This window comes from Penicillium chermesinum (genome assembly GCF_028974085.1).
Source record: "Penicillium chermesinum strain IBT 19713 chromosome Unknown utg000002l:1.0-5270490.0:1.0-5274688.0, whole genome shotgun sequence".
Lineage (NCBI taxonomy): Eukaryota > Fungi > Ascomycota > Eurotiomycetes > Eurotiales > Aspergillaceae > Penicillium > Penicillium chermesinum.
This window is the reverse complement of record NW_026695312.1, coordinates 1,729,406-1,752,692: the sequence shown is the minus strand read 5'-3', so window position 1 is coordinate 1,752,692 and position 23,287 is coordinate 1,729,406. Positions and strand designations below refer to the sequence as shown.

The window sequence follows — 23,287 nt, the reverse complement described above, 5'->3', positions numbered from 1 at the left end:
TCACACTCGGGTACTTGGATTTGCTCTGTTTCCATATTCCCCTTCCCACCTTGGGGATTTCTAACCCACGGGCCCATACCCTCTGTTTTTTGTTTCAACTTCCCATTCCCCTTTTGATTTACGATAAACAAGATTCACCGTCATGTAACCCCACCCCACTACCCCTTCTTAGCATCCTCATACACAGGCGTATTATTTCTTTGCAGGATCGGTTTCGTTTTTCTCAATTTTATGTTAATGTTACCCACCCTCTGGTATTTCTCGCCGAGTACCTCTCCAGGAAAACACGCTCGTTCCCTAGCAACAGGGACGCAGCTGCTTGTGTTTTGCCTTGAGCCAAGTTATTGCTTGCAATGATATGCCCATGACACTTCGCAACACCTCAAATAGTCAAAACAGCCCTACCTTCCTGATCACAGTCGTCAATTGCGTTAAAACTTCTCGTACTCATCGCAGTTTGCCAGGGAAAAAAATGCCAATTTTGACTTGTTCTAATCTTCATCTTTCAGTACATCGTAGCATGTAAGGTCTAAGCCATATTACATAGGGAGGGTACAAGTGTCTCCTGGTTCGAATAGTCGTAATGTCAAGGAGAAATCTTCGATTGGTATTCGAAGCTTAGAAAATGTATTTCACAGCTAATGAAGATCCAGCACGAGTATGATCAGGAAAAGAGAATTTACAGCATACAAAGCTAGAGTACCTTTGACTATCCTTATCCACCCGGAAAGATTCAGGGAGAAAAAAGAAATAATTTAAACACTGGGGAGAAAGAATTCAAAAGAAGCGAACGCCATAATCAAACAGCTCAGATCGTGAAATTCTTTAAAAGGTTCGACGGGTAATGGTTCAGTCACCCATGACATCGTCCTCATCTGGTTCAGGTGTCCCGTTGTTCAACTCGTCATTTTCGACATCTTGGTCAACACCCTCCTCCTCCACAAGCTCTCGAGCACGCAAGTCTTCGTCCTCATCTTCTTCCACGGGCTCACCACGCTCGCTCTCTCCATCGTCGTCGGCAATACGCTCCGCAGACTTGAAGTCCTTACCGCCCGAAGTAGGCGCTTGATCTTCAGCTGGCTTAGCAGGCGGCTTGCCCTTGTTACGGGGTGCAGTACGAGGCTTTCTCTCTTCCATGTACGAAAGGACTTCGCGATAGTTCTGGCCAAGGACACTTTTGTTGCGAAGAAGACGCTTCTTCAAGCTGCCGCGTTTGGAGCCAGATGCGTCGATGACGCGGCCAATGATGGCAAGGACGAGTTTACCTGTCAGTTCGCACAAGCGCTGCTCAGCCACCATGCTGGAGCGAAGACGCTCGTTGATCACGGCCTCGTCTCCTTCATCTTCATCCTCCTCATCATCCTCGTCTTCAGAGGCAGGGGCGTCGTCTTCTGCCGGCTCGAGTTTGCGGCCGGATTTCTTGGCGAAGATGCGTTCGGCAATGTTGTGAATCTTGGAGACGAGGGCTTGAGCGTCTTGTGGGACTTCGTGGACGAGGCCTTGTGTTTGGAAGATGATGTCTTCGTCATTGCCTACGCCTTGTCCTGCGTTGCGGAGGGTGCTGAAGAGGGTCTGGAGATCTAGGTAGGTAGATGTAGCGACGAACCGCAGATCATCAAGACCGGATCGTGCGTCCATGACCTCCAGAAGAACAGATGTAAATGTCTCGCGACTTTTGGTGAGAGCTTCGAAGTACGAGCTGTTGAAAGAAGCCTTTCCACTTGCTAAGGAAGATGATAAAGCTTGGACTTTCCACATGAAGTAGAAGAGCAGGGTGCGAATACTGTTCCCGACAAGCTCTGTTTCTACTCTGGCAACGTCCTCGTCATCCTCCTCTGGCAGAAGACCACGTTTAACGAGATGAATAAGAGTGTTGAAGGGAGCCTCTTGTTGCTCCTTCTTGTTCTTTGAACGCGAGGAAGGCGCTTTCTCCAAAACGGTTGTACAGTCTGTGATGCCAGCAAGATTGGCGATTCGAGTCACGGTGTTAGTTAAATCAGTGAGAGTGGGTTCTGAGATTGAAGCACCATTTTGAACTTCCTTCTTGCGAGAGAAGGCTCCAAGGGCTGCTACAAGGTCGTCCCACAATTCTTGAACCTTGCCTTCGAGCGCTTCACGCATTTCCTCGGAGCTTTTAGCATGCAGGAATGCCACACTGGCTTCAGCCAAGACATCTTGGTCCGAATGAGTAAGGAACTGCTTGTTGATGTCACTCAGTAAAGATGAATAAGCTGTAGCATCCTTTTGCAAATCTTGGATCGATTCGAGATCCACCAAGTGCTCTAATCGCAGGACGGCAGATGCGGCCTCGGGCGAAGATCCATACTTGTTCAGAAGTTGTGGGATTATCTGGGCGAGTCCATGGGAAATCTCTTCCTGAAGCTCAGGAATCTTGGCAGTCAACGCCTTGACCTTACGTCCTCGTTTGTCGATATCAGATTTTGCGACATCAAGAACTCGGAGCTTGACGGATGCGCAGAGCACTTCCAAAAGAATCGACTCTTGGCCTTCTTGCATCTTGTACAAATTCCGTATGACGCCCGTCGTGTCATCTTCAGAGGGCTCATCGGTGATTGAAGAATGATCGTACAGGAGATAACCAGCTAGAGACTGCCATTGAGAAAGTTCTTCCATATGAGGATAGATGGCTTCGGTCGCCAGAACGAACCGTGAATCCGCAGGTGCTCCCGAGAGCACGCCCCGGGTGGTTGCTGTAGACTCCGACTGCTCATTTCCCTGATCGTCATAAGCATTAAGGATGTCGGCAAGGCACTTGAATTTGATCCATGAGCGCTTGGGAGACTCAAAATCATCTTCGTCGTCATCAGCAAAAATCTCGGTGAGATCATCCGAAACTTCCTCTGTCAGGGATTCAAATGCATCTTCGACATTCGCTGCGAAGAACCGACCCGCGGTTGTCCGAATTCGGGGATCCACGTCAAGGATAAGCTGCCCAACAGCGTCAACATCGCCAGGCTCCAGTAACCCACCCTCTCGGAGATGAATCAATAGCTCGATGGCCGTCACGCGAACGGCGATATCGGCATCTTGAGTAGCAATTTCGACAATACGCTGGCGAAAACGCTCCGTAAATGAGGAGAGAACGCCGACGTTATCCTTGTTCTCGTAGAGAGGTAGCAGCTGCGATAAAGCAGCCAAACGAGTGTTTGCAACAGTATCGGCAAGGGTCCACCCAATATATCGTAGATATTGTCCTTCAAAGAAGATCTCCCGATATGAGCGGATCCATCTACCAAGAGCAGCCATACACTCTGCACGAATCGTTCCATCGACATCACGGTAGCGATGGACAAAGACAGTATCAATGCCATCTTGAAGATGCTCATCAAGCTGTTCAACCTTCTTTTCACCCTCCGAAATGGCAGTCTGGATTGCCTCCACTCGGCCCTTATTGACGGACTTCTTTTTCTTCTCGCTTTCGAGCTGCTTTCGAGAAGTCGACACAGTCGTCGTAACCTCCCGCGCAATATCACAAAGAGCATTCATGATTGACAGAGCGACGACTGTTGCTGTATGTCGGAAAGGACGACAGTTCGATGTTGACATACAAGACAGCCAGATTTGAATATTCTCGAATAGAGCTTCATCGGTGTAAAGGACCGATGAATGGTGAAAAGTCTGAACGAGGGATACAGCGAATTCCTCAAGCATGGGCTGGAATGACCGATATTTCTTTGCACGGGAGATGAGAGGATATTCGGTAATTCCTTGTTCGTGGTACATGGTCTGCAAATCCCCCATCTTTTCAGGGGCGTGGTCCACATCTTCCACCTCCTCGGAGCTTATTTCTAAGTCCGAGCCTGCGCATCGAAGCATAAAGTTGACGAAATCCCTCAGGGCTTGGCTGCTGTCTTTTTGGTACAGATTCAACCATTGCGCAGCAGCAGAATCGGCGTTGTTACTTTTCCCAAAGACATCCGCTAACAATCGGTCAGAATGAAGAAAATAACGAAAAGAAGAAAGGAATGGCTATGTGCAATAAAAAGGACTCACCATATAAGCCCCTTTCGCCCTGTGCGAGGCTCGGCCGCACCTTGGGCTTTCGGGGACGCGAGGTAGGTAGTCTGCCATTGAGAGCAGGCCGAAAGGCCAGTTGTTTTCTGACTCCGTTTCCGGCGACTTTGGGTTTCTTCGATGCATGTGATCTTTTATTGGATCCTGCTTTCTTTGGTCCGGCCTTGCGCGCCGCGCGTCGTTTTTCTCGAAGCTCTTCTTCGTCGGCATCCTCCTCATCATCGTCACTTTCAGACTCGGATGAGTCAGACTCATCGCCGCCATCAAGCACATCGCCACGTTTGCGCTTTTCGCCTGTAGCCGCCGAGTAATTAGTCTGGGAGAAGACTTCAGGGCGTCGCGTTGCTCTGCCAGACTTGCGTCTGTCCTCAGCCGGAGTAGATGGGGTGTTGGGGTTATCGACTTCCATGGCGATGATAGATGAGAAATTGTCGCTCTGGGAAGATTCTAAAGACCCTAGCTTGGGTCGGTTCAGGCCGTGAAAAGAGATAGGTGATTGGAGAAACGGGGCGCCCACGTCAAGTCGACACGCGCTCCGTGGAACGCGCCGTGCGACGGCAGCGGACGGGTTTGAGCGAAAAGGCACAAGAGAAAAAGTGCGCGTAGGCTGTTCCAGTGAGAGAGATTAGCGCGTCCCAAATAATCGCACACGTACACTCGGCGAGTGTTCAAGTGATCAGTGGGAAATTGAAGGAGCCCAAGGCGGAGAGTGGGGGATAGAGGACTCACGAGTCGTAAAGGAGACGCGACGTGGTGCCTGAGGCGGGTTTGCAGCCTTGGTGCCTGATACGGCCCAGTACATAGCAGTCCGCAGGTTTGAGTCTCGCCTAAGTACGCATTATCACATTTATGCTTGAGAGTATCGGTAAAAGATAGGCCATGAAATAATTGTAAATATAATGTCCGCTATCTGTTTGTCGTCTCTCCAATTGGTGCTCCTCGCTGCGACCCGTCCCCTTCTATCTGGAGGTAGACGGAAACTATATGAAGCGCATTAATTACCAAAGTAAAGAAGTTGAAAGGCTTCAATACGACCTTACGGTTTTCTATTCTCTTCAGAGACATGTTAGGTCTTTATGTGAACTGATCACGCACAACTACCACAATGACTCTCAGCCAACGGGTCTTTTCATTAATAACGTATTCTTCAAGGTTTCAAGTGGCCCTAATTATTTCGTCATTGGATCATGCGTAAATGATATCTGAAGCTGAAGCCTTCATGGGTAAACATCTTGATTGAAGTCTGTGGATGTAGGACTGAAAAGAATCCTTAATATCGTTATAGTCCTTCGCTGTCCTTCTTGGTCCCTGGCCTGAGTTGGACCTTACTCTTCAGTACAAGGAATCTACGCCCATTCTCATAACACATTACCCGACTCCATAACATTGGAAACCGGGGAATCTGCACGGAATCTATCACTTTCATAGGTGCTGCGGGTATGAGCAACTGCTTGAACGTCTGGCCTGGCACGGTGAGCTTTAGAATGGATCATAAGACAGCTTCGTGATCATATCCTGGTTTCCGCCCTCGACAACATAGCAAAAGCTGCCGACTAGGACCAAGTCGGCTCCATTGGTGAAAGAGCATTGTACCGCGAATGGATTGAACCAGAGATGATTAGGAGTAGTCGATCTCCACGGGTTAATCTACGAAAGCATACTTTGTCAGATTTAGCCTCCTACTTGAAATGAAAATACTATACTTCGAACCGAGATTTGGTCAGAGGCCCATTCAACCCGTCCACACTTGCTACAACACGGAACTCGGCGACCATGTATTGGCGACTTTACTTGCTGACTTACCTGTAGTCTGGCAAAGATGCCACCATTGGCTGTCTCTCGATAGTGCGATCCAAGTAGCAATATTCCAGCAGAACGGCCTTATATGAGGACTTTCAGGGGCCTTAATCTCAATGGAGGTATTGGAAAGCATTGAAAGCGCCTAGGCAGATTTTCTTAACATCTCTAGATTCGCCAAGCGTACTTGGAGATTGGAAAACACTATTGACAGGAGACTTGCCAATACAGTGTGTCCTTTTCTTTCGATCCCATTCCCCAGCTGGGTTTGCCAGTAATGAATAGAAGCAGACCAAAATACGGAGCCACCTGCACTGGAGGCTCTACTGCGTACTTGTATTACTTGCATATCAGCATACCATCAACAGACCTGCCCAGTGATCGAGGCGAGCGGGTAGCTGATATAAGTGCCCTCGTCCATCACAGAAAACGACCAATTTATTATGGTCCCATATTTCTTACGGGCTTTTTGAAGATCGATCCCCCCATTTTTGGGATTGGGAATTGGACCTCGGCAGGACCTAGCAGATCCGACTGCTCATCAGGTCTAGACACGGTCTCCCCAGACGTGCATCTCATGGTACCCTAAGCACTGACCTGGGGACTTTTTGGTACATCTGTATAACCTGTTACCGCATAACCTTCTTTGTCTTAACGTCGGGGCACGGTCATCTGACGACCACACCAAGCTGAACAAGGGCGAAATGCAGTCCGGTGGTATCAGCCCCGAATCTCCAAGGCCGCAACGCTTTACCGCAACAGGAGGCCATCACGGGATCGAAGACACCCACATCACGTGGGGGCTCAGGGCCGACGCGGTGGAGACACGGTGTGTCATAGAAATCGCTCGACTCGCCCCACGATGCCATCGTAGGGCCGGTCATACAGAGCCAAGAGAAATTGATGCACCATGAAGTCAGGGAGAGTCCCCGCTTGACACATAGTCCATGGTTACAGGCCCCATTCCTCATTGTGGATGCGCGCCATTGACTAAGAAATGCCATCATCGCCCCGTCTGAAATTGCTATACCCAGTCCAGTCCCATCCCCGAGATTCCGGGGTAAAAAAAACTCAAATCAGTTCCTTCATTCTCTTCAGAAACGAGCAGAGACGAAACATCATGCTGCAGCCTGTCCCTGCACTACCCTGAGACCTTGCTGATTTGCGTTTCATGCGCTTTTGGTCCCATTCTCGCCCCTTCGCCTGGACATAAAGACTGATCTATTCCCCGCTCCTCCAAATTATATCGGTTTTGATCCTCATATTTTCATCATGCGTCAACCTGCAATGCCCATACGTTCACCCTTTGAGTCTTCCATAGCGAAGCCGGGTCAAGGCAACGTCGTCCTCTCTTTACTTCCGCCCAATAATCCTACCCTCACAACCCTTACCTACAAATACCCATTGAAGCTGGTCCCGCGGGCACCAGGCTTCGTCCCTACCCCTGAGCCAGATGCACTATCAGATTCTTGTCCATCAAGGCCAATCCATCTCTATCTTCTCACGTATGGCGGCGGCCTGCTACCCGGAGACCATATCGAGGTCTCGATCAAGCTGGATCCAAAGACAAGAATGGTGGTGACGACTCCGCAAGGGAGCACCAAGATCTTCAAAACAGAGCCGAACAGCGACTCCGGTGTCAGTGTCATCAAAGGACACCGAAAGAAAATGCCTGCCAATGACCACCTATCAGATATGAGCCAGCAGTCATTAGATGTGCGCATTGGGCGGGAAGCTGCTCTCTGCTACTTACCAGACCCATCCGTCCCATACAAAAACAGCCGCTACGCTCAATTGCAGACATTTACTGTCGATGCAGCCGCAAAAGGCAATCAGCGAAGCAGCTTGTGTGTGCTGGACTGGGTAACTCAAGGTCGTACGTCGCGCGGTGAGAATTGGAACTTCCATTTCTGGAAAGGCCGCAACGAAGTCTGGGCAATGGATGACAAGACTGGCAAAAGCCGGCTTTTACTGCGTGACTCAGTTATCTTGGATGACGAGAGCGAAGATCTGGGTTCGGACTCCGAGAATGAGAGTCTGGAAGCCAGCGAGGAAGCCGAGCTCAAAAGTCACTCCCTTCATACCAACACACCTCCACAGCAGGCAGGTTTGGTGCCATTGAACGTCATTCAAGAACGAACACGCCCGCATGGAGTCGTAGGCACGCTTATTCTATCTGGTCCTGTTTTTGATAGCCTCGGTGCCTATTTTATGCACCAATTTACCTCACAGCCGCGTATTGGCAGCCGGAATTGGTCCTCTACGTCCTCGTCTGCACCTGAACCTGCGCTTAGTACGGTGGGTGATGTGACTTGGACTGCGGCTCGTGTGCGGGCAGGCTTTGTGTTAGTCAAGTTCGGCGCCAAGGACTTCGAAACAGCCAAGCACTGGCTCGGCGGTCTCCTTCGAGAAGAGGGGAGTGTCGCGCGTGAATTTGGTGAAGAGGCCCTCTTCTGTCTTTAAGCATTTGATGAAAGTCATGACCCCCCTAGGCCAACGGCCATTCAGAATCGATGATACCCCGCGAGCCTCATGTGGGTTCCATATCTATAGGGCCTAATCAGTCCTTAGTCTTTGTTCTATTGGCATCCTATTTGAAGCTCTTTCTGTACCGGGACATGTTGATAACTTGACGCGGAGGACACGAACATATATGGAACTACTTTCTTCCATCATTGCATATTGCATCTCATTCACAAAATGTACCGACTGTCCAAAATGGTATTTGTGGAATGCTGTCTCCAATCAAAATGACAGCAATGTAGTCTATCTAGACAAAAGAAAAGGTATCATAAATATTCCCAATACTTCAAGCATAGACGCCAAACGAAAAGTCCCGATCATCACTCATCCGCTGTCATGATCATATTTCACCACCACCAATCCAAGATCTTGATCTTCCAGGCGCCTCTAGTTGCCTCAATCAAATCATCCACATTCAACAGATCCACACCTTCCTGAGCCAGAATCCGCCATATATGATTCCGCAGACTGCGCGGCCAGCTGGGGATACCCCAATAACGCACCTTCAGACCATGACTATGCGCAACACGCACCTGGGTCCGAATGGCCTCGATCTGATCCATCGTAAAATGAAAGGGCCAAGGAAACCCAATCGCCTTCTGGAAGGAAACAGACGCATAGTAACTATTCGAAAGATTGAACATATTCGCCGTGATGGTATCACCCATCCCCGTCATCCCTTGCCCACTATCACCTCCATGCCCAACAATGAAGTCAGGGCCCCCAGCCTCTACAAGCTTGTCCAGCGGCGCGTCGAAGAAAATATCCCGGTACGTCGAGTTCGCCGTCACCAGGTCAAACGGCGTATTCCCCGTGCCGACAACAGTCACCGGGCCCGGCACCAGCTCCTGCCCGTCAAAGTACGTCAAAAACCCGCGCTCGCGCAGCGGTGCAAGATGCTTCACGACAGCAGGCCAGGTCGTCGCGCCGTCGGTCTTGAAGTCGATCAGCAGGACGAGGGTCTGGTCGGGATCCGTGTCCCAGACGCCGTGCGGCGGGCGGCCCATGACGCGCTGGAACGGAGTAACAGGGTTCTGGCGCTCGAGAATCTGAACGAGCGGATCGACGTAGAGAGAGCGCAGGGTACGCCGCTTGGTCAGCGAGCTCGTTGTGTGGCCGACGTAGAGCTCGTCGTCGAAGAGCCATACGTCGGCTTCCACGCCGATGCAGCCTGCCTGCAGGGCTGAGAAGAGCGGAACTCGGCGCCAGTAGTCATTGTGTGAGTGGCAGCCTACGGGGACGATATCGCGGGAGACGTCTGTGGGCCAATGTCTTGTGTCGTTGTTGCTTGTGCCGGCGTGCATCCAGTGGCGTGCTGCAAGGTCATACTCGTCTGGGAAGAAGGAAAGGGTGATGCCGTAGGCGAGGGAGACAAATTGAATGATTCCACTGTTTCGAATTGAGAGGATCCATGTTAGTGTGGGCTGTTGAGAGGAATTGTGTTGAATTGTGGTTGCCTATCCATTCTGGAGCTCGACCGGATCGACAGGAGCTTGCACTCACAGCATGATGAAGAGAAACAGGAGCGTACGCCGCAAGTGCTGCAGATATCGAGAGCGACAGGCACGTTTCTTGCGGGACGGATCCCCCGATAGTAAAGGCAGACTGTCGTCCTCGTCCCCGTCACGGCGCGGTGAGAACGAAGGAATCCAGCCGGCGAACTGCCGCCATTTGGCAATGGACCCCACTCGGGCGGGAATAACCTCAGCTGGGGCTGCGAACTGCTGAGCGCCGTTGAGCTCTGGCGAGTCCGTGTAGGCTTCATAGGGAACCTCGAGAAGACATTCGGAGGTGTCAGGAGTTTGTAAATCCTGAGCCCGGTATGAGGACCGCATCACAGCGCGAGTGGAAGGAGCGGGGTGCCAGATGAGGGTACTTTATCGGGGAGGGGTTGATATATTATATTAAAATAGCGACCCTGCGACTGATTCGACATCCAAAAGGATTAATGGTTTAAGGCAACAACCAATCTTGGCCGCGCGGCTCGTTGCGTGGACCAGACGTTCCGGCCATGTTGTGAATGTGACGCAAATGATTGGGCGGACCTCGGGAGACAAGGTGGAGCTGACAACCACTTGCGGTACGAACTAACTGGCTCACACACTACGGGTCACGATCAAGCACATTGGCCCGCTACTCTGATAGACTCGAGGGTGCATGAGACCTACTAGTAGTCCCATGCGCAGATCGCGGCATGGGATAGGCTTGAGTCAATTCTACGTAGGCTAGATGGGAAGATCGTCGCCGTCGCATCATGTGTAGAAGGTATAAACGGGAAAATAATGGCAGATCTGCTGGTAGCGCTTTTTATATACAACGAATGCTAGGATCCCAAACACCCACGAGTCCAGAATACAAAAATATGACCCGGTTCTTTTTCTTCAGTTAGTCGCTTTATGATAACGAAATCGAGAATCCTCTATGAATCCTGTTGGAGGGACTTGACATAGGCGGCCGCCCGTGCCTTGATCTCCTCCACCATCTTTTCATTGCCGCCATCCTGCGCAGCGAGCTTCTCTTCGAAGGCGAGCCATTTCTTGAAAAGGAAAGATGCCTTTTTAGGCTTGAGCTTCTTGCTGGAATCCACGCTAATCACACCCTTCTTGTTCTGCAGACCAAGAACCCGCTCGAACAATCGGCGGACTTGCTCTGCGTCGCCAACCTTGATCTCGAGATCAATGAGCACATTCCACAGATCAATGCGCTTGGGGAATGATGAAAGAAGGCCTTCAAACACGGTACGGCCGCGCTCAACGTCGCCGTTGGGGGAGCGGAACTCTAGCTGGCCGAATTTAGAGGTCGTCTCAACGTGCGTGTGCGGGGGCAGTGACTGCAGGGCGCGCGCGAGCAAGCCGCGGGCACGGTCGGGGGCAGCCAAAGTATCGAACAAGAAGCTGGCATAGTTGAGGAAAAACTTCGGCGACTGAGTAGAGATCTTCTTCTTCATGTTCTCTCGGAAGAGATCATCCGCTTTCTGTAAAAATAATTAGCCTCTAAGAGTTTCCCTTTCCGCCAGTTACTGTAACTTCTTACCTCGTTCTTGCCAGACTGAATATAGATACTAATCATCCGGTCGTAGATTTCTTGAGTATCGTTGAATTGACAGGCGCGCTTGAAGACTTCTTCCAAGCTGTCGTCGTCGCCGTAGGTGTTTTCCAAATTCAATAATGCCACCCAAATGTTGAGCTTCTCAGCGTCTTGTCCCATGGCAATGGTACGCAGAGCCCGCTCCGCGATAGCGCGTGCCTTCTCAACCTCACCGAGCTCCAGCTGGAATGCCATGTACTGCAGCCACAGCAATGAAGAGTCTGGCTCACCCAGCAGCAAACGCTCATAATCAGCCACGGTTTGAGGACCGTTGGCATCTAGATCACCAGTCCGATCTTCCTGGATCTGCGGCTTGCGGTTCTTCTTCCTCTGGGTCTTTTCTTCATCTTCGGAGGCCATGTCGACATCTTCGTCATTTTGCACATTACCACTCCAGTCGAACCCGCTGGCACCGAGACCACCCTCCTTAGAGGGCTTGGTACCGGATATAGCGACGCCGTCGTCATCAGTATCATCTTCATTGTCGTCTTCATCGTCCTCTTCCACATCGATACCTCCCATAGAGATGTCCGAGTCTTCCCCCGTCGCTATCGCCTTCTAAATCGACACCACCGGCAGCCTCGCCCATCTCTTCATCACTGTCTTCCTCGTCCTCATCTTGGAAGTGGGAAGCCTTGAGAGAGAAAGAGATCTTGCCCTGCTCGTGGTCGATCTTGATGATCTTCGCCTTTACGGCATCACCCTCGTCATACAGGGTGCGAGCATCCTCAACACGCTTGTCGGCCATCTCACTACGGTGGCAAAGACCACTCACATTGGCGGATCCGTCCACGACAATGAATGCACCGAATTCTTCGACCTTGCGAACCTTACCAGTCACAATGTCGCCTTGCTTGAGCTCACGAAGAGTGACGGGGGCCTTGTAGTTGGGGTCTAAAGCAGATTCCTTCAAACTGATCTGAAGCTTATTGTTCTCTGCATCCACCAAGGTGACACGGCCCTTAACAAGCTGGCCCGCTTGGAAACCGTCCTTCCATTCTTTCAGGTAGGAATCAGAAAGGTCCGAAACTCGGGCGTAGGCAGTCACATCATGCCCGACTGTCACGAAAAGGCCCTTGTCGTCCACACGCTTGATAAATCCTCGGACAATGTCTCCCTTCTTGAGATCCTTGATAGAGGCGATTTCGCGATCTTGCACGGGAAGCGAGGAGCTCATGACCTTTGAAGGACGAAGCGAGAGATGAATTCGCTTGTTCGACTTGTCAACGCCGACGACATAGGCACGAAGCACCTCATTCTTGCTGTAGGCTGCTGGGTTTGCCTTGGAGTAATCGTCGGCAAGGTCAATCAGGTTGACAGCACCCACAAGAGCTTCTCCAAGCTGCATGATGACTTGCTTGTCGGTCACCTTGGTCACACGTCCAGGGAGAATCATGCCAACTGAGACGTCTCCAAATGCAAGCTTGTCATAGCCCTGCTTAGCGGTGAGGTCCAGGTGGCCCTTGCTCGCATCGACAGCGGTAACTTGGACCTTCAAGGCAGATCCAATGGGGAAGTTCTTCTCAACATCAGTCAGGAGAGAAAGATCGTCCGATGCATCCATGAAACGCAGTCTTCCTCGTACATTGGGGGAGAGGTTGATCCAGAGACAACTGTCGGCGATGTTGTTGACGAAGCCCATCCAGGACGAGCCGACCTTGACATGTTCCATGTCTAGAGGCTGAGGCTCAGCGGCCTTGATGAAGCTGGGCTTGAGAGAAAGCTCGAAGACCTGGTACTTGCCGCTTCGGTGGGAAATTGGCAGAAACTTGTGATTGCGAGCGTCATGGACACCGAGAATGCGGGCTGACAGCTCTTGCTTAGCACGGAAGAATCGTAATGGCTGCTTACGGTCCTTGAGTTCATCCCATTTGTCGAAGATCTCAGAGACATCAATGCGCCTTTGGATGTTATCGGCCAAGACCACATTAAGTTGGGTGGACTTGACAGAAGCAACCTTGCACTTGACAATTCGTCCGAAGGTCAAATCAGCGATTGATTTGATGCTGTCGTCAACTGGGTTGCTGAGAGTGTCATTTGACACAGGTGTCTTGGTCTTAGTTTCAGGCTTAGACTTTCCAGAAGCCTTTTGAGACAGAGTGAATCGCTGGAGATCAGTGTCAACGTCTTGGACGGTAACTGTCATCGTCTGCCCCTTCGATGTTCCGAATTGCGGCTGCGTGAGGTTGGCATCTTCAATCAAACGCTTAGGTAGGAATCCAGTCAAACCACCCAGGACCTCAACAAACAGACCCTCGGGAGTGATGTTGCGGACGAAACCAGTGATCTTAGACCCTTCTTCAATGTCGGTGAACTTGCTAGGCATAGATCCGTCCTTAGCAGCCTTCTTCAGGCTGGCGCGCCCAGAAACACGAATCAGACGGTGCGCACGTTGGATATCGAGAACCAGAAGGTCATTCAGCTTCTGGCCGACTCGGATCTTTGATAGAGTAGAGCTTTGCTTCGATGGAGATCCATCAATGACATGAGAGACATCTAGACGTGCCACGAGGCCGGATTCATCGAGTTTCAAAAGTGCATCATCGTTGGATTTCTCGAAGACGGTTCCAGCAATAAGTAAGCCGGGGTGGATGTTTTCGAAGGCTTTGCGGTATTGCTCGGTGAAGGTTGACGGGTCCTTGCAAGAAACAGCAAGTCTTCCTTGGGCCGCATCAACACTCAGAGCATGCACATTCACGACCTGGCCGAGTCTGAAGTGCTGAGCGGGATCCTTAATGTAGGCCTCACTCATTTCGGACACAGGGAGGAATCCACGGACAGTGCCATAGAATTGGACGACAGCACCGTGGGTCTGCAAGCTGACAATAGTGCCAGGTGATTGGGACCCGGCGCTGATCTTTTTGTAGTCGTCCCATACCGGGGCTTCGCTGTTCAGTAGACTCTTCTTCAAGGACAACCGAATCTGTCGCTTCTCGAGGTCAACAGACAAGATTCTGGCGGAAACCTTGAGTCCTTCACGGAACTTTTTCTCGGGAAATTGAAGCTGGGTGTCCGCGAAGTGCATCGACGGTACTAGACCAGAAATGCCATCTGCGAGACTGACAATCAAGCCATCAATGCCAGTAGACTTGATCAGAAGCTTTTCGATCTTTCCCTTCACAATAGCTCCAACAGTAACATCTTCAAGGCGAAGGAACGGCTGCTCAAGAATAGTCTTCTCGAAGGAGAGTAGGTACAGATTATCAAGAGCGCTGTATCCAATGATTCGGGCCTCGTGCGAAGCGCCAACCTTGAATGGACCGATCTCAGAAGAGATGGATTCAACTTTGCCATCGGAGAGCTTCGAGATATGAACGAATCCAAGATGTTTAGTTTCACCAATCTGAACATAGACACCCAGAGCAGGATCGACCTTGATGATCTTGGCTTCTGGGATGATAGCGGAAATAGCAGGAGTCTCCTCAGATGAACCGAGGCCTTGGGCATCGGATGCGAGTTTGAGCACATGGTCCAACAGAGAGAATCCCACTTTGAATGGCTCCGCAGAAGGAAAAGTTGAGACAATACGACCCTTAATCTTGGCTCCAACCTTGTATTTTCGCACCAGGTCGAGTTTGCCGTCATTGGCTCCAGATTGAACCAAGTCAACGGTAGCGTCAAGCATTCCCATGATTTTGCCCATCATGCCGGTCTCGGTAACCTCAGTCAACAAGATCTCAGCTGCAACACCCGGAAGGAATGAACCAATTGTAGGGGCGGCGCTAAGGTAATGTTGTTTGATAGAGGCAGCTGATCGCAGTTTGGTAGAGAGTTTGACGACGTTACCAGCTGAGTTCTGACCAGTGACAATACACATGAAGACAGAACCTTCCTTGATAGTAGAGTGTTCCACACGAGGATCAATCTCTTTGGACGACATGAAACCCTTCAGGTCAGAACCTTCGATACCAAGATCCATAACGAGACCATGATCTTCAACGCTAACAACTGAGGCTTGGACAGCTGATTCAACTACCAGGTCGGATTTAGTAAGACCACTGTTTGCCTGTCTAGGGTCGACTGCGAGCTCAATGCGCTTCTTGCTGCGACCACCGACTTCGGTGCCATCAGTGCCTGTAGAAACAACATAGGCACGGAGGTATTGGCCCAAATAGAAATAGTCCTTCAGATCAATAGATTCCTCATCTTCACTTTCTTCGCCTTCCTGGTCTTCCTCTTCATTAAGAAGTTTCTCAATTTTGTCGTCGAGGGTTTTCGAAATGGATGTGAGGGAGACGTAGCCAGTCAAGTTATTTGGCAAAGATAGCGCGACGTTGTGTGTGTTGATTTTTGATACCTGGCCCAGAATCATTGATCCAGGTACAATGCGCTTGAGAGAGTCAGCTAGCTGGTTGAGGAAATGCATATCTGCAATTTGATCATACCTTAAAATTGAGAGGCTCAATACGAACAGCCGCCTTTTCAGACTTTTCACTCTCTCCAGACTTCTTGTTCTTTTTGCCCTTCTTCTTTGACTTTTTTGCTGGAGCCGCAGTCTCTTCGTCCACGGCGTCGAATTCTTCCTCCTCATCGTCATCGTCGTCGTTTAGTTCGCGAGGTGTCTTTTTGGGGCCCTTTTGTTCGAATAAAACATCTTGAGTAGCTTGGATGTTGATCTTCTTGCGCTCCAGAGCAGTCAAAACACTTCCTCCTCCACGAGGAAAAGACGGCTCCTCTTCTCTTAGCAAAGAAAGCTCCGAAGTCTTCGGGGCGGTATCCTTAGGCTTCTGGTCTTTTTTGCGTTCTTCAGCACCAACTTTGGCGCGCTTTTGGGGCTGACGAGCAGCCGTTTCTTCCGGGACATTCCCCTTGCGCTTGATTGGCGCCATTGCGTGGGGGGAGACCGGGAGTAGCACGGTTAAAAATAATCGTATCGCAAAGGAAAAGACGTAGAAAAAAAAAATGAAAATCCCGAAATTCGATGGCAGAAACCTGGGCGGTGAGGGGAGCGGGACCGCCTTTGCAAAGTGCGGTAAAGCCACTTCGAGTACGCATAGAGGTATCGAAGATCAACACATCAGAACATTGAGAAGAAGCAAAATTTTCAGATGATAAATGCTATGGAGAATTTCTCTCCTCTGCTAGCTTCGAGATGTAACTATCTCGTCTGCTGTATTTCGCATGCTAGGCATCATTCAGCGTAATTACGAGGGGCGCGTAATGGTACGCCTCGTACAAGTTTGTCCAGGCATTTGTGTCTTGACAATTGTCAACCATCCACTATGAAAAGTAGCGAAAAGAAAAAAAAAAAAAAAAGCCAAAGATCAGATGGAAGAAAGAATGCAAAAGTCAAGAACCATCACATTGCTATTTGTATCCAAGCATGAATAGTAAGGCATAAAACAAGGGTGCAGGAGCCTTGGGGCCCTTAAGGTGTCCAAATGCCCACACGCATCGCGTCACGTCCGTTGCGCGCAACACGACCCGCTTCGTTCCCCATCTTACCCCCTTGGGCCAAATCTCTTCACCCCATGTATTCTGCTCCTGTTGTGTTTGCTTTGACTTCAATGCACCATGGATCGGGGGCTTGGACTTCCTGAAGTTCCTCAATCGGAGCCCATCCTCCCTCAACGGGATGTCCACCCTCTGATCCCGTCTTCCCCGCCATCTGTGGCTTCCGATGTTGGGAGCGGACGAAAGCTTCGAAAACCCCCCACGGTCACGCCTCGGTCTTTCAAGCGGTTCTTTACCCCACGCTCGCTGCTGGACAGCTCTCATAATGGTAGTGGTGGCCGGTCAAGCCGCCAGGCTTTACGGGCCTTGAGCTCTCCAGCTGTCAACCGCCTCGGACCAGCATTCACTAGGTCTAAAGACGGCCGCTCGAAAAGTCCCTTCAGCAATCTTCCCGAAGACCTAATTCGGACTCCTAGTAAGAAGAGAAAGCATTCGTTCTCGTCAGCAGCTTCTCCTTTGCAATCTTCGCCTCTAAAGAAAGTTCGTTTACGCTCCCCGGTGAGCAATGACATAGAGCAGAAAGCATGCATTCGGGATATCGATGTATTGGCGCGCGGTAGACATGCGGAACCAATACCTGTATCTCCTCCAAAATCACGACCGGCGTCACCTATCACTCGGTCGAAGGCTCTCCAAACTTCCGGATCTTTGTTTATGCGAACTGTGCAAGGCCCTCGCGCCAATAGACTAACTGTCCGCTCTACAGCTGGAGCCAGTAAGTATTGGGCCCATGCCATAAAACTCGAAAAGTGTGTTAACGCTCGGACAGACTGGCAAGATCTCACGTCGAACTTCCACTCACAACCGGAGGATCGACACTCGTGCGCAAGCTATGCGACGAACGGACATTTAGCACTTCCATTTTGCAATACACCATGTAACAGTAAGTCGGCTCTCCCGCCCATCTCGGGAATCTCATGGTCATAGAACTATATTCTAAACCACGAGAAGCAAATTCATTAGTGGCGGTGGGCGATGAGGAGGGAGGAATTCGATTACTCGACTCCTCGAAAGAGGACGAGCGAGGCTTTTCAAGCGCCTATCTTGAATTCCGCCCACACTTGAATTCGATTATGGATCTGGAATTCTCTTCGGATGACTTGCTTCTCGCCACTGCCTCTGGCGATCAGACATCTCTCATCATCGATATGACGACTCAGCGCCCAATCCATTGTTTGTCGAATCATGTTTCATCAGTGAAGCGCATTCAATTTCAGCCCAATGCCAACAACAAAGTGCTCGCAACATGTAGCCGCGATGGCAATGTCAACATTTGGGACCTTCGCTGCAAAGGCATCGAGCGCCCTGCATCGCAAATTTTGTGTTCTCTGGAACCAGATACTGAAATTCCAACGGCCTCGACTGCAGCACCTCCCAAGATGACATACCCGCACGTCCTGAACACCATTCATGGGGCCCATGTCTATAGCGGGCATCAAAACCCTTCCATGGACAAAGTCGACTCCCCGTCCTTTGGGCGTTCCGACATTACCGTCACATCTCTAGCCTTTCTTCCTTCTGGCCAAGAAAACATGTTTGTCACCGCATCTGAGGCCAGTGCATCCGTTCGGTTATGGGATTTGCGAACGGCCCACAATAACCGGCGCGGCCGTCCCGTTCTTCCACTATCTACCACTCGGGAGCCAGATAGCCATGTCAAATATCGACGATTTGGCCTTACTTCTATGGCATTCGGCAGCGATGGCTCAAGACTCTACAGTCTATGCCGAGACGGTACGGTCTATGCTTACTCCACCGCTCACCTCGTGCTGGGGCATGCGCCGGAGCTTTCTCTCAATAACTCGCGTCCCCGACGCTCCGGCGGATCTGACAAGGAGGGCCTAGGTCCCCTATATGGCTTCCGCCACCCTCGTCTGAAAGTATCGTCATTTTACGTGAAGCTTGCAATGCGCAAGGCCAGCGCTGATCGTGCTGAGATGCTCGCGGTAGGCAGCAGTGACCACAGCCCTATCGTTTTTCCTACTGATGAAAGATTCCTTCAATCTACCGTGAAAGCATTCTCTGAAGACGAACTCCCTAGCCGCACATCACTTTTCACTACTCGCTCTGGTCTGCGCCGTACCAACTCTATCACCGGTCTATCAGGTCGTCTAGAAGACACGATTCCCATCTATCAATCTGGAACACCTCTGATCGAAGGTCATAACAAGGAAGTCACAGATGTCTCGTGGACAGTCGATGGGGATCTCATCTCTGTTAGCGATGATTACAGTGCCCGATGCTGGCGTGAAGGACCTGAAGCCCGTGAGCTCCGTACTTGTGGTGGAGTCGACGGTCGACGTTGGCAATGTGGCTGGGCGGCGACCAAAGATTCGTACGATGACGAGGAAGAGTAATTGATGTGGGTGATTATGATCTTTTGCGTGGGATCTCTCTAGATCCTCATTGCATTACGTTGGTGTTATGAGGGAGATTTGTTCCGCTTTCTGTTCCAGTCCTTCTCTCAGCCCCCTTGTCCCCTTCTCTTATCATGGGCTACGTCCTTTGCGGTTCTCAATTTTTTTTTCTTTTTCATAAGCATAATTTTTGGCGCTTTGGGAGCATCTGGATTAGCGAGCATACCTATGGGCGTTTCAAGGGAGGTTTAGTCATTTAATTTCAGTTTAATCTCAATAAACGACTTTTGATGATCATAAAAGGTCGCACATGTAGCCAGAGAAGCTAGCTAATACCTGTGTATGGGCTTCTGAAGGCACGGGCTATACAAGATCAGGTGACCTCCATTGGCAAGACCGAACCATCCAAATATCCGTCCTGGCAAGAACGAACAATCTAATCCAGAAGAAGCTAAGATATATGATTTCCAAAGTGAGTATTTGCCTTGGCTCTAAAAAGAGTATCTGCCGTCAACAAACCTCGTGGTTTGGCCCCGGTCTCTCTCCCTGCGATAAGATCTTGATAAGGATCCTGAAGAAAAAAGTTCCGCTCAGCCAGAGCTCCCGATTTTCCCACCTTAAACAGAATTCAAGATGCCTCACAAACACAAAAGGCGCGAAAGAGATGATTCGTAAGTCTTCTCAGCCTTCCGGTCAATTCGATCCAACCCAATACTTATTCTGATCTCTGTTGCAGACACTTCGACCTCCCACCGTCGATGATCGCAAAGCCATTGCCTGTCCGCGACTCACAGCCCAAACCTAAAGACGGCAAAAAGGCAGCCGGCAAGAAGCCAATCGAGACAAAAAAGCAGAATGGTCCGGCTACTAGCAGACGCAAGGGCGCTTTGGATGACGATACACCAAAGGCCTTCCAGCGGCTGATGCAATACCGAACGACCGGCAAACGGGCCCCGTCAGGGCTCGAGACGGGCGAGAAACGCGAAAATAAAAAGCGCAAGCGCAACAAGACGAACGGAGATGATGAGTCTCAACCCGCACAGACCGAGCCAAACCCCGCTGCGACAACCAAGCATGCCATGCCAAAGATCCTGCCGGGAGAGAAGCTGTCTGATTTTTCAGCGCGCGTAGACCGCACGTTGCCCCTCTCATCGATGACCAAGTCGTCTACCCATGGCGGGCCTAAGATTCGCGATCACAAGATGACGAAGCATGAGAAACATCTACGGCGGTTACAGGCTGGCTGGCGAGAAGAGGAAGCCAAGATCCGCGAGCGGGAGGAGGCAGAGCGTGATGAGCGGGCTGCTGATATGGAGGAAGAGCTTGAGCTGCTGAAACAGTGGGAGGCGGAGCTGCGTGGTGCGAAAGCAAAGAAAAAGCGGACCGTCGCTAAAAAGAAGAAGGGCTCTGGGGGTGCCGATGCGACTGGCGATGATGATCCAGATCCATGGGCAAAATTGAAGAAGCGAGACAAGGAGCGGCAAGCTAATCCTTTCGACTTTGCCCAGGCTCCACCAGAGCTGGCTAAGCCCAGAGAAATCTTCAAAGTTCGTGGAGGAGCCAAGGTAGACGTTGCAAATGTCCCTAGTGCTGTGGGTAGTCTGAGACGCCGAGAGGAACTGGCTTCAGAAAGACGGAACATCGTGGAGGAGTACCGACGACTGATGGCCGAGAAGCGTGGGGAGATATGAATAGCATCATAATTAATCTCGTAGAAAATACCCACTGTCACTTTCGATTCAGGGAAAACGGTATACAGTGTCCTAGTAAGGAGCATCAAGTAAATCAAGTGCGGGTTACCAAGGTAGGTTGAGCGAGTATTTAGTGGAACCCCGTTCACTTTAATTAGCGATACTTGGTTAATAGCCACGAAAGGCATTCCGTACATAAGCAGTTGCAGGTGAAATTCATTATCAACTGCAATTTCATATCTATGTAACATCCAATTACTGCTATTTTTCTTTTCGAGATCATAGTCAAACATGTCAGAGACTAGTGGCCGTGACCATCATCCTTAGGCTGCTCAGGGTCCAGCTTGATCATGGTGTCGATACGCATAATGGCAATGCAAGCCTCGACAGCACTCTTGAGTTGCTTGACCTTGCTCATGCTTGGCTCGAGAACACCGGCTTTCAAAGTGTCGTGAACCCGTCCCTTCATCAAATCCAGACCGTAGTTACGGTAGGTCTTCCTCTTAGCAATGGCCTTCTCCTCCGCGTTCGCATCGCCGTCCTGCACTCGCTGTGATAAGGCGTGGCGGACGCGAAGCTGGGCAACCAACTCCGATGAATCCTTGGCGGCATTGACAGCCAGGGTCTTGGGGATGACGAGGAGGGACTGGGCGAATTCGCCAATTGCAAGTTGCTCACGCGAGCCCTAGAGATCAATCATCAGCACGTACTTGGAAACAGCGAAACCCACACCTAGTACATACCACAGTCACTGCAAATTCCTCCAAGTAAATGTGAAGAGCAGTCTCAACGGCACCGCCACCGGGAACAATGCTGCCGCTCTCCAGAGTACGCTTTATGGCACAAAGGGTATCGTGAACGGAGCGTTCCATCTCATCCAGACTGAACTCGTTGGCTCCGCGGAGGATGATGGAGGCCGATGTGTGGATCTTGGTGTCCTTGATGAGAATACACTCATCATCCGAGATCCGCTCTTGGCTAACCTCGCCTGCTTGGCCGAGGTAGGATGACTCGAACTTCTCATCACCGTTCAGATCGGACAAAGTGCTGATGAGTGTAGCACCAGTGGCCTTGGCGATACGACGCAAGTCCTCCTTCTTGCAACGACGAACAGCCATAGCGCCGCGCTCAACGAAGGTCTTCAAGACCATGTCATCAATACCCTTGGTAGTCAAAACAACGTTAGCACCAGACTTCAGGATCATTTCGACCCGCTCCAAGACAATGCCAGCCTCCCGCTCACGAATCTTCTCCAATTGATCAGGGTCATCCACCGTAATCTGCACGCCCAGCTTCATGCGCTCTTTTTGCAAGTTCATATCCAGACAAGCAATTTTGGCATCTGTCACGCGGGTCTTCATGGCCTGAGAGGCAACGGTACAGTTCAGAGCATAGCCGTTCACGAGTACGGACTCAGTACCGCTCTTTCCGTGGGCCTTGAGCAAGTTGACGGCCTTGACGGGATATTTAACCTCGCCCCTCTGGTTTGTCGATTTCACCTGGAGCATAGCATCCACACACATGTTTGCGAAGAAATCCGAGTCAGAGCCAATGATCTTACTAGACATGGAGGTCTTTGCAATGTTGATCAAGCTGTCTCGGCCGAGGTTCTCCACCTTTGTCGCTACGTTCTCGTTCATGTATTTAACAGCCTCACGCAGAGCCAGGCGGTATCCGTTGATGATCGTGGTAGGGTGTATGCGGTTCTTCATCAACTCATTTCCTCGTCGCAGGAGCTCTGAGGCGATCAGAACAACCGAGGTAGTACCGTCTCCGACCTAAAGGAATTGAGAAGTCAACAACGAAATTGCCTGAATATATTTTTTCGAACAAACCGCGAACCTCCTTGTCCTGCTGCTGAGCGAGGTCAACAAGAATCTTGCCGGCAGGGTGTTCAATGTCCAGCAAAGAGAGAATTGTAGCTCCATCATTTGTCACGGTCACATCCTGGTAAGATACGAAAGGTGTTAGACGTTGCTGCATTACGTTGCGGGGAACCGAGTGTTTTCATACCCCTATGTCGTCAACCATCATCTTATCCAATCCAGAAGGTCCGAAGGAGCTCTTGATAACATTGGAGATGGCTTGCGTAGCAAGTACTACGAAATAATGTTAGTTTGAGAGAGTGACGAGCTGGCGAGATTTCGAACGTACCATTCTGCTCGCGAACATCGGCTCCGGTGATTTTCTGTCCCCCGAGGACTGTGTGCGGTGTAAGTTAGTTGGTTGGATGCGTAAGTCAACAAGACGGGGGACGCACAAAGAGTATCCGCATTCCGCGGTGCCTCAAATATGCCTGCCATAGCGAACGATAATGAACAAGGAAGGCAAGGTGCGATGGCA

The 23,287-nt window shown here is 50.6% G+C and overlaps 8 protein-coding genes across 8 annotated transcripts; 3 read left to right on the top strand and 5 right to left on the bottom strand.

Moving 5' to 3' along the window:
- Nucleotides 1–849: 849 nt before the first annotated feature.
- N7468_001469 (cohesin subunit IRR1) lies at nucleotides 850–4,444 on the bottom strand (the record flags this gene model as incomplete). Its single annotated transcript, XM_058470766.1, has 2 exons — nucleotides 850–3,941; nucleotides 4,015–4,444. The coding sequence occupies 2 exons, from the start codon at nucleotides 4,442–4,444 to the stop codon at nucleotides 850–852; spliced, it is 3,522 nt and encodes a 1,173-aa protein (XP_058333907.1).
- Nucleotides 4,445–6,500: 2,056 nt separating this feature from the next.
- N7468_001468 (uncharacterized protein) lies at nucleotides 6,501–6,803 on the bottom strand (the record flags this gene model as incomplete). The annotated part of the gene is made up of 1 exon (XM_058470765.1): nucleotides 6,501–6,803. The coding sequence occupies one exon, from the start codon at nucleotides 6,801–6,803 to the stop codon at nucleotides 6,501–6,503; it is 303 nt and encodes a 100-aa protein (XP_058333906.1).
- A 301-nt stretch (nucleotides 6,804–7,104) lies between these two features.
- N7468_001467 (urease accessory protein UreD) lies at nucleotides 7,105–8,295 on the top strand (the record flags this gene model as incomplete). Its single annotated transcript, XM_058470764.1, has 1 exon — nucleotides 7,105–8,295. The coding sequence occupies one exon, from the start codon at nucleotides 7,105–7,107 to the stop codon at nucleotides 8,293–8,295; it is 1,191 nt and encodes a 396-aa protein (XP_058333905.1).
- Nucleotides 8,296–8,702: 407 nt separating this feature from the next.
- Nucleotides 8,703–10,190, bottom strand: N7468_001466 (uncharacterized protein; the record flags this gene model as incomplete). The annotated part of the gene is made up of 2 exons (XM_058470763.1): nucleotides 8,703–9,744; nucleotides 9,859–10,190. 2 exons carry the CDS (start codon nucleotides 10,188–10,190, stop codon nucleotides 8,703–8,705), a joined length of 1,374 nt encoding a protein of 457 aa, XP_058333904.1.
- Nucleotides 10,191–10,774: 584 nt separating this feature from the next.
- Nucleotides 10,775–16,271, bottom strand: N7468_001465 (putative rRNA biogenesis protein RRP5; the record flags this gene model as incomplete). The annotated part of the gene is made up of 4 exons (XM_058470762.1): nucleotides 10,775–11,329; nucleotides 11,389–11,957; nucleotides 12,016–15,772; nucleotides 15,828–16,271. The coding sequence occupies 4 exons, from the start codon at nucleotides 16,269–16,271 to the stop codon at nucleotides 10,775–10,777; spliced, it is 5,325 nt and encodes a 1,774-aa protein (XP_058333903.1).
- Nucleotides 16,272–16,956: 685 nt separating this feature from the next.
- On the top strand, nucleotides 16,957–19,253 carry N7468_001464 (WD40 repeat domain-containing protein; the record flags this gene model as incomplete). Its single annotated transcript, XM_058470761.1, has 3 exons — nucleotides 16,957–17,611; nucleotides 17,666–17,779; nucleotides 17,848–19,253. The coding sequence occupies 3 exons, from the start codon at nucleotides 16,957–16,959 to the stop codon at nucleotides 19,251–19,253; spliced, it is 2,175 nt and encodes a 724-aa protein (XP_058333902.1).
- Nucleotides 19,254–20,011: 758 nt separating this feature from the next.
- On the top strand, nucleotides 20,012–20,944 carry N7468_001463 (uncharacterized protein; the record flags this gene model as incomplete). The annotated part of the gene is made up of 1 exon (XM_058470760.1): nucleotides 20,012–20,944. One exon carries the CDS (start codon nucleotides 20,012–20,014, stop codon nucleotides 20,942–20,944), a length of 933 nt encoding a protein of 310 aa, XP_058333901.1.
- A 301-nt stretch (nucleotides 20,945–21,245) lies between these two features.
- N7468_001462 (chaperonin-containing T-complex alpha subunit TCP1) lies at nucleotides 21,246–23,247 on the bottom strand (the record flags this gene model as incomplete). The annotated part of the gene is made up of 6 exons (XM_058470759.1): nucleotides 21,246–21,629; nucleotides 21,688–22,722; nucleotides 22,787–22,891; nucleotides 22,958–23,043; nucleotides 23,099–23,146; nucleotides 23,205–23,247. The coding sequence occupies 6 exons, from the start codon at nucleotides 23,245–23,247 to the stop codon at nucleotides 21,246–21,248; spliced, it is 1,701 nt and encodes a 566-aa protein (XP_058333900.1).
- Nucleotides 23,248–23,287: the final 40 nt, after the last annotated feature.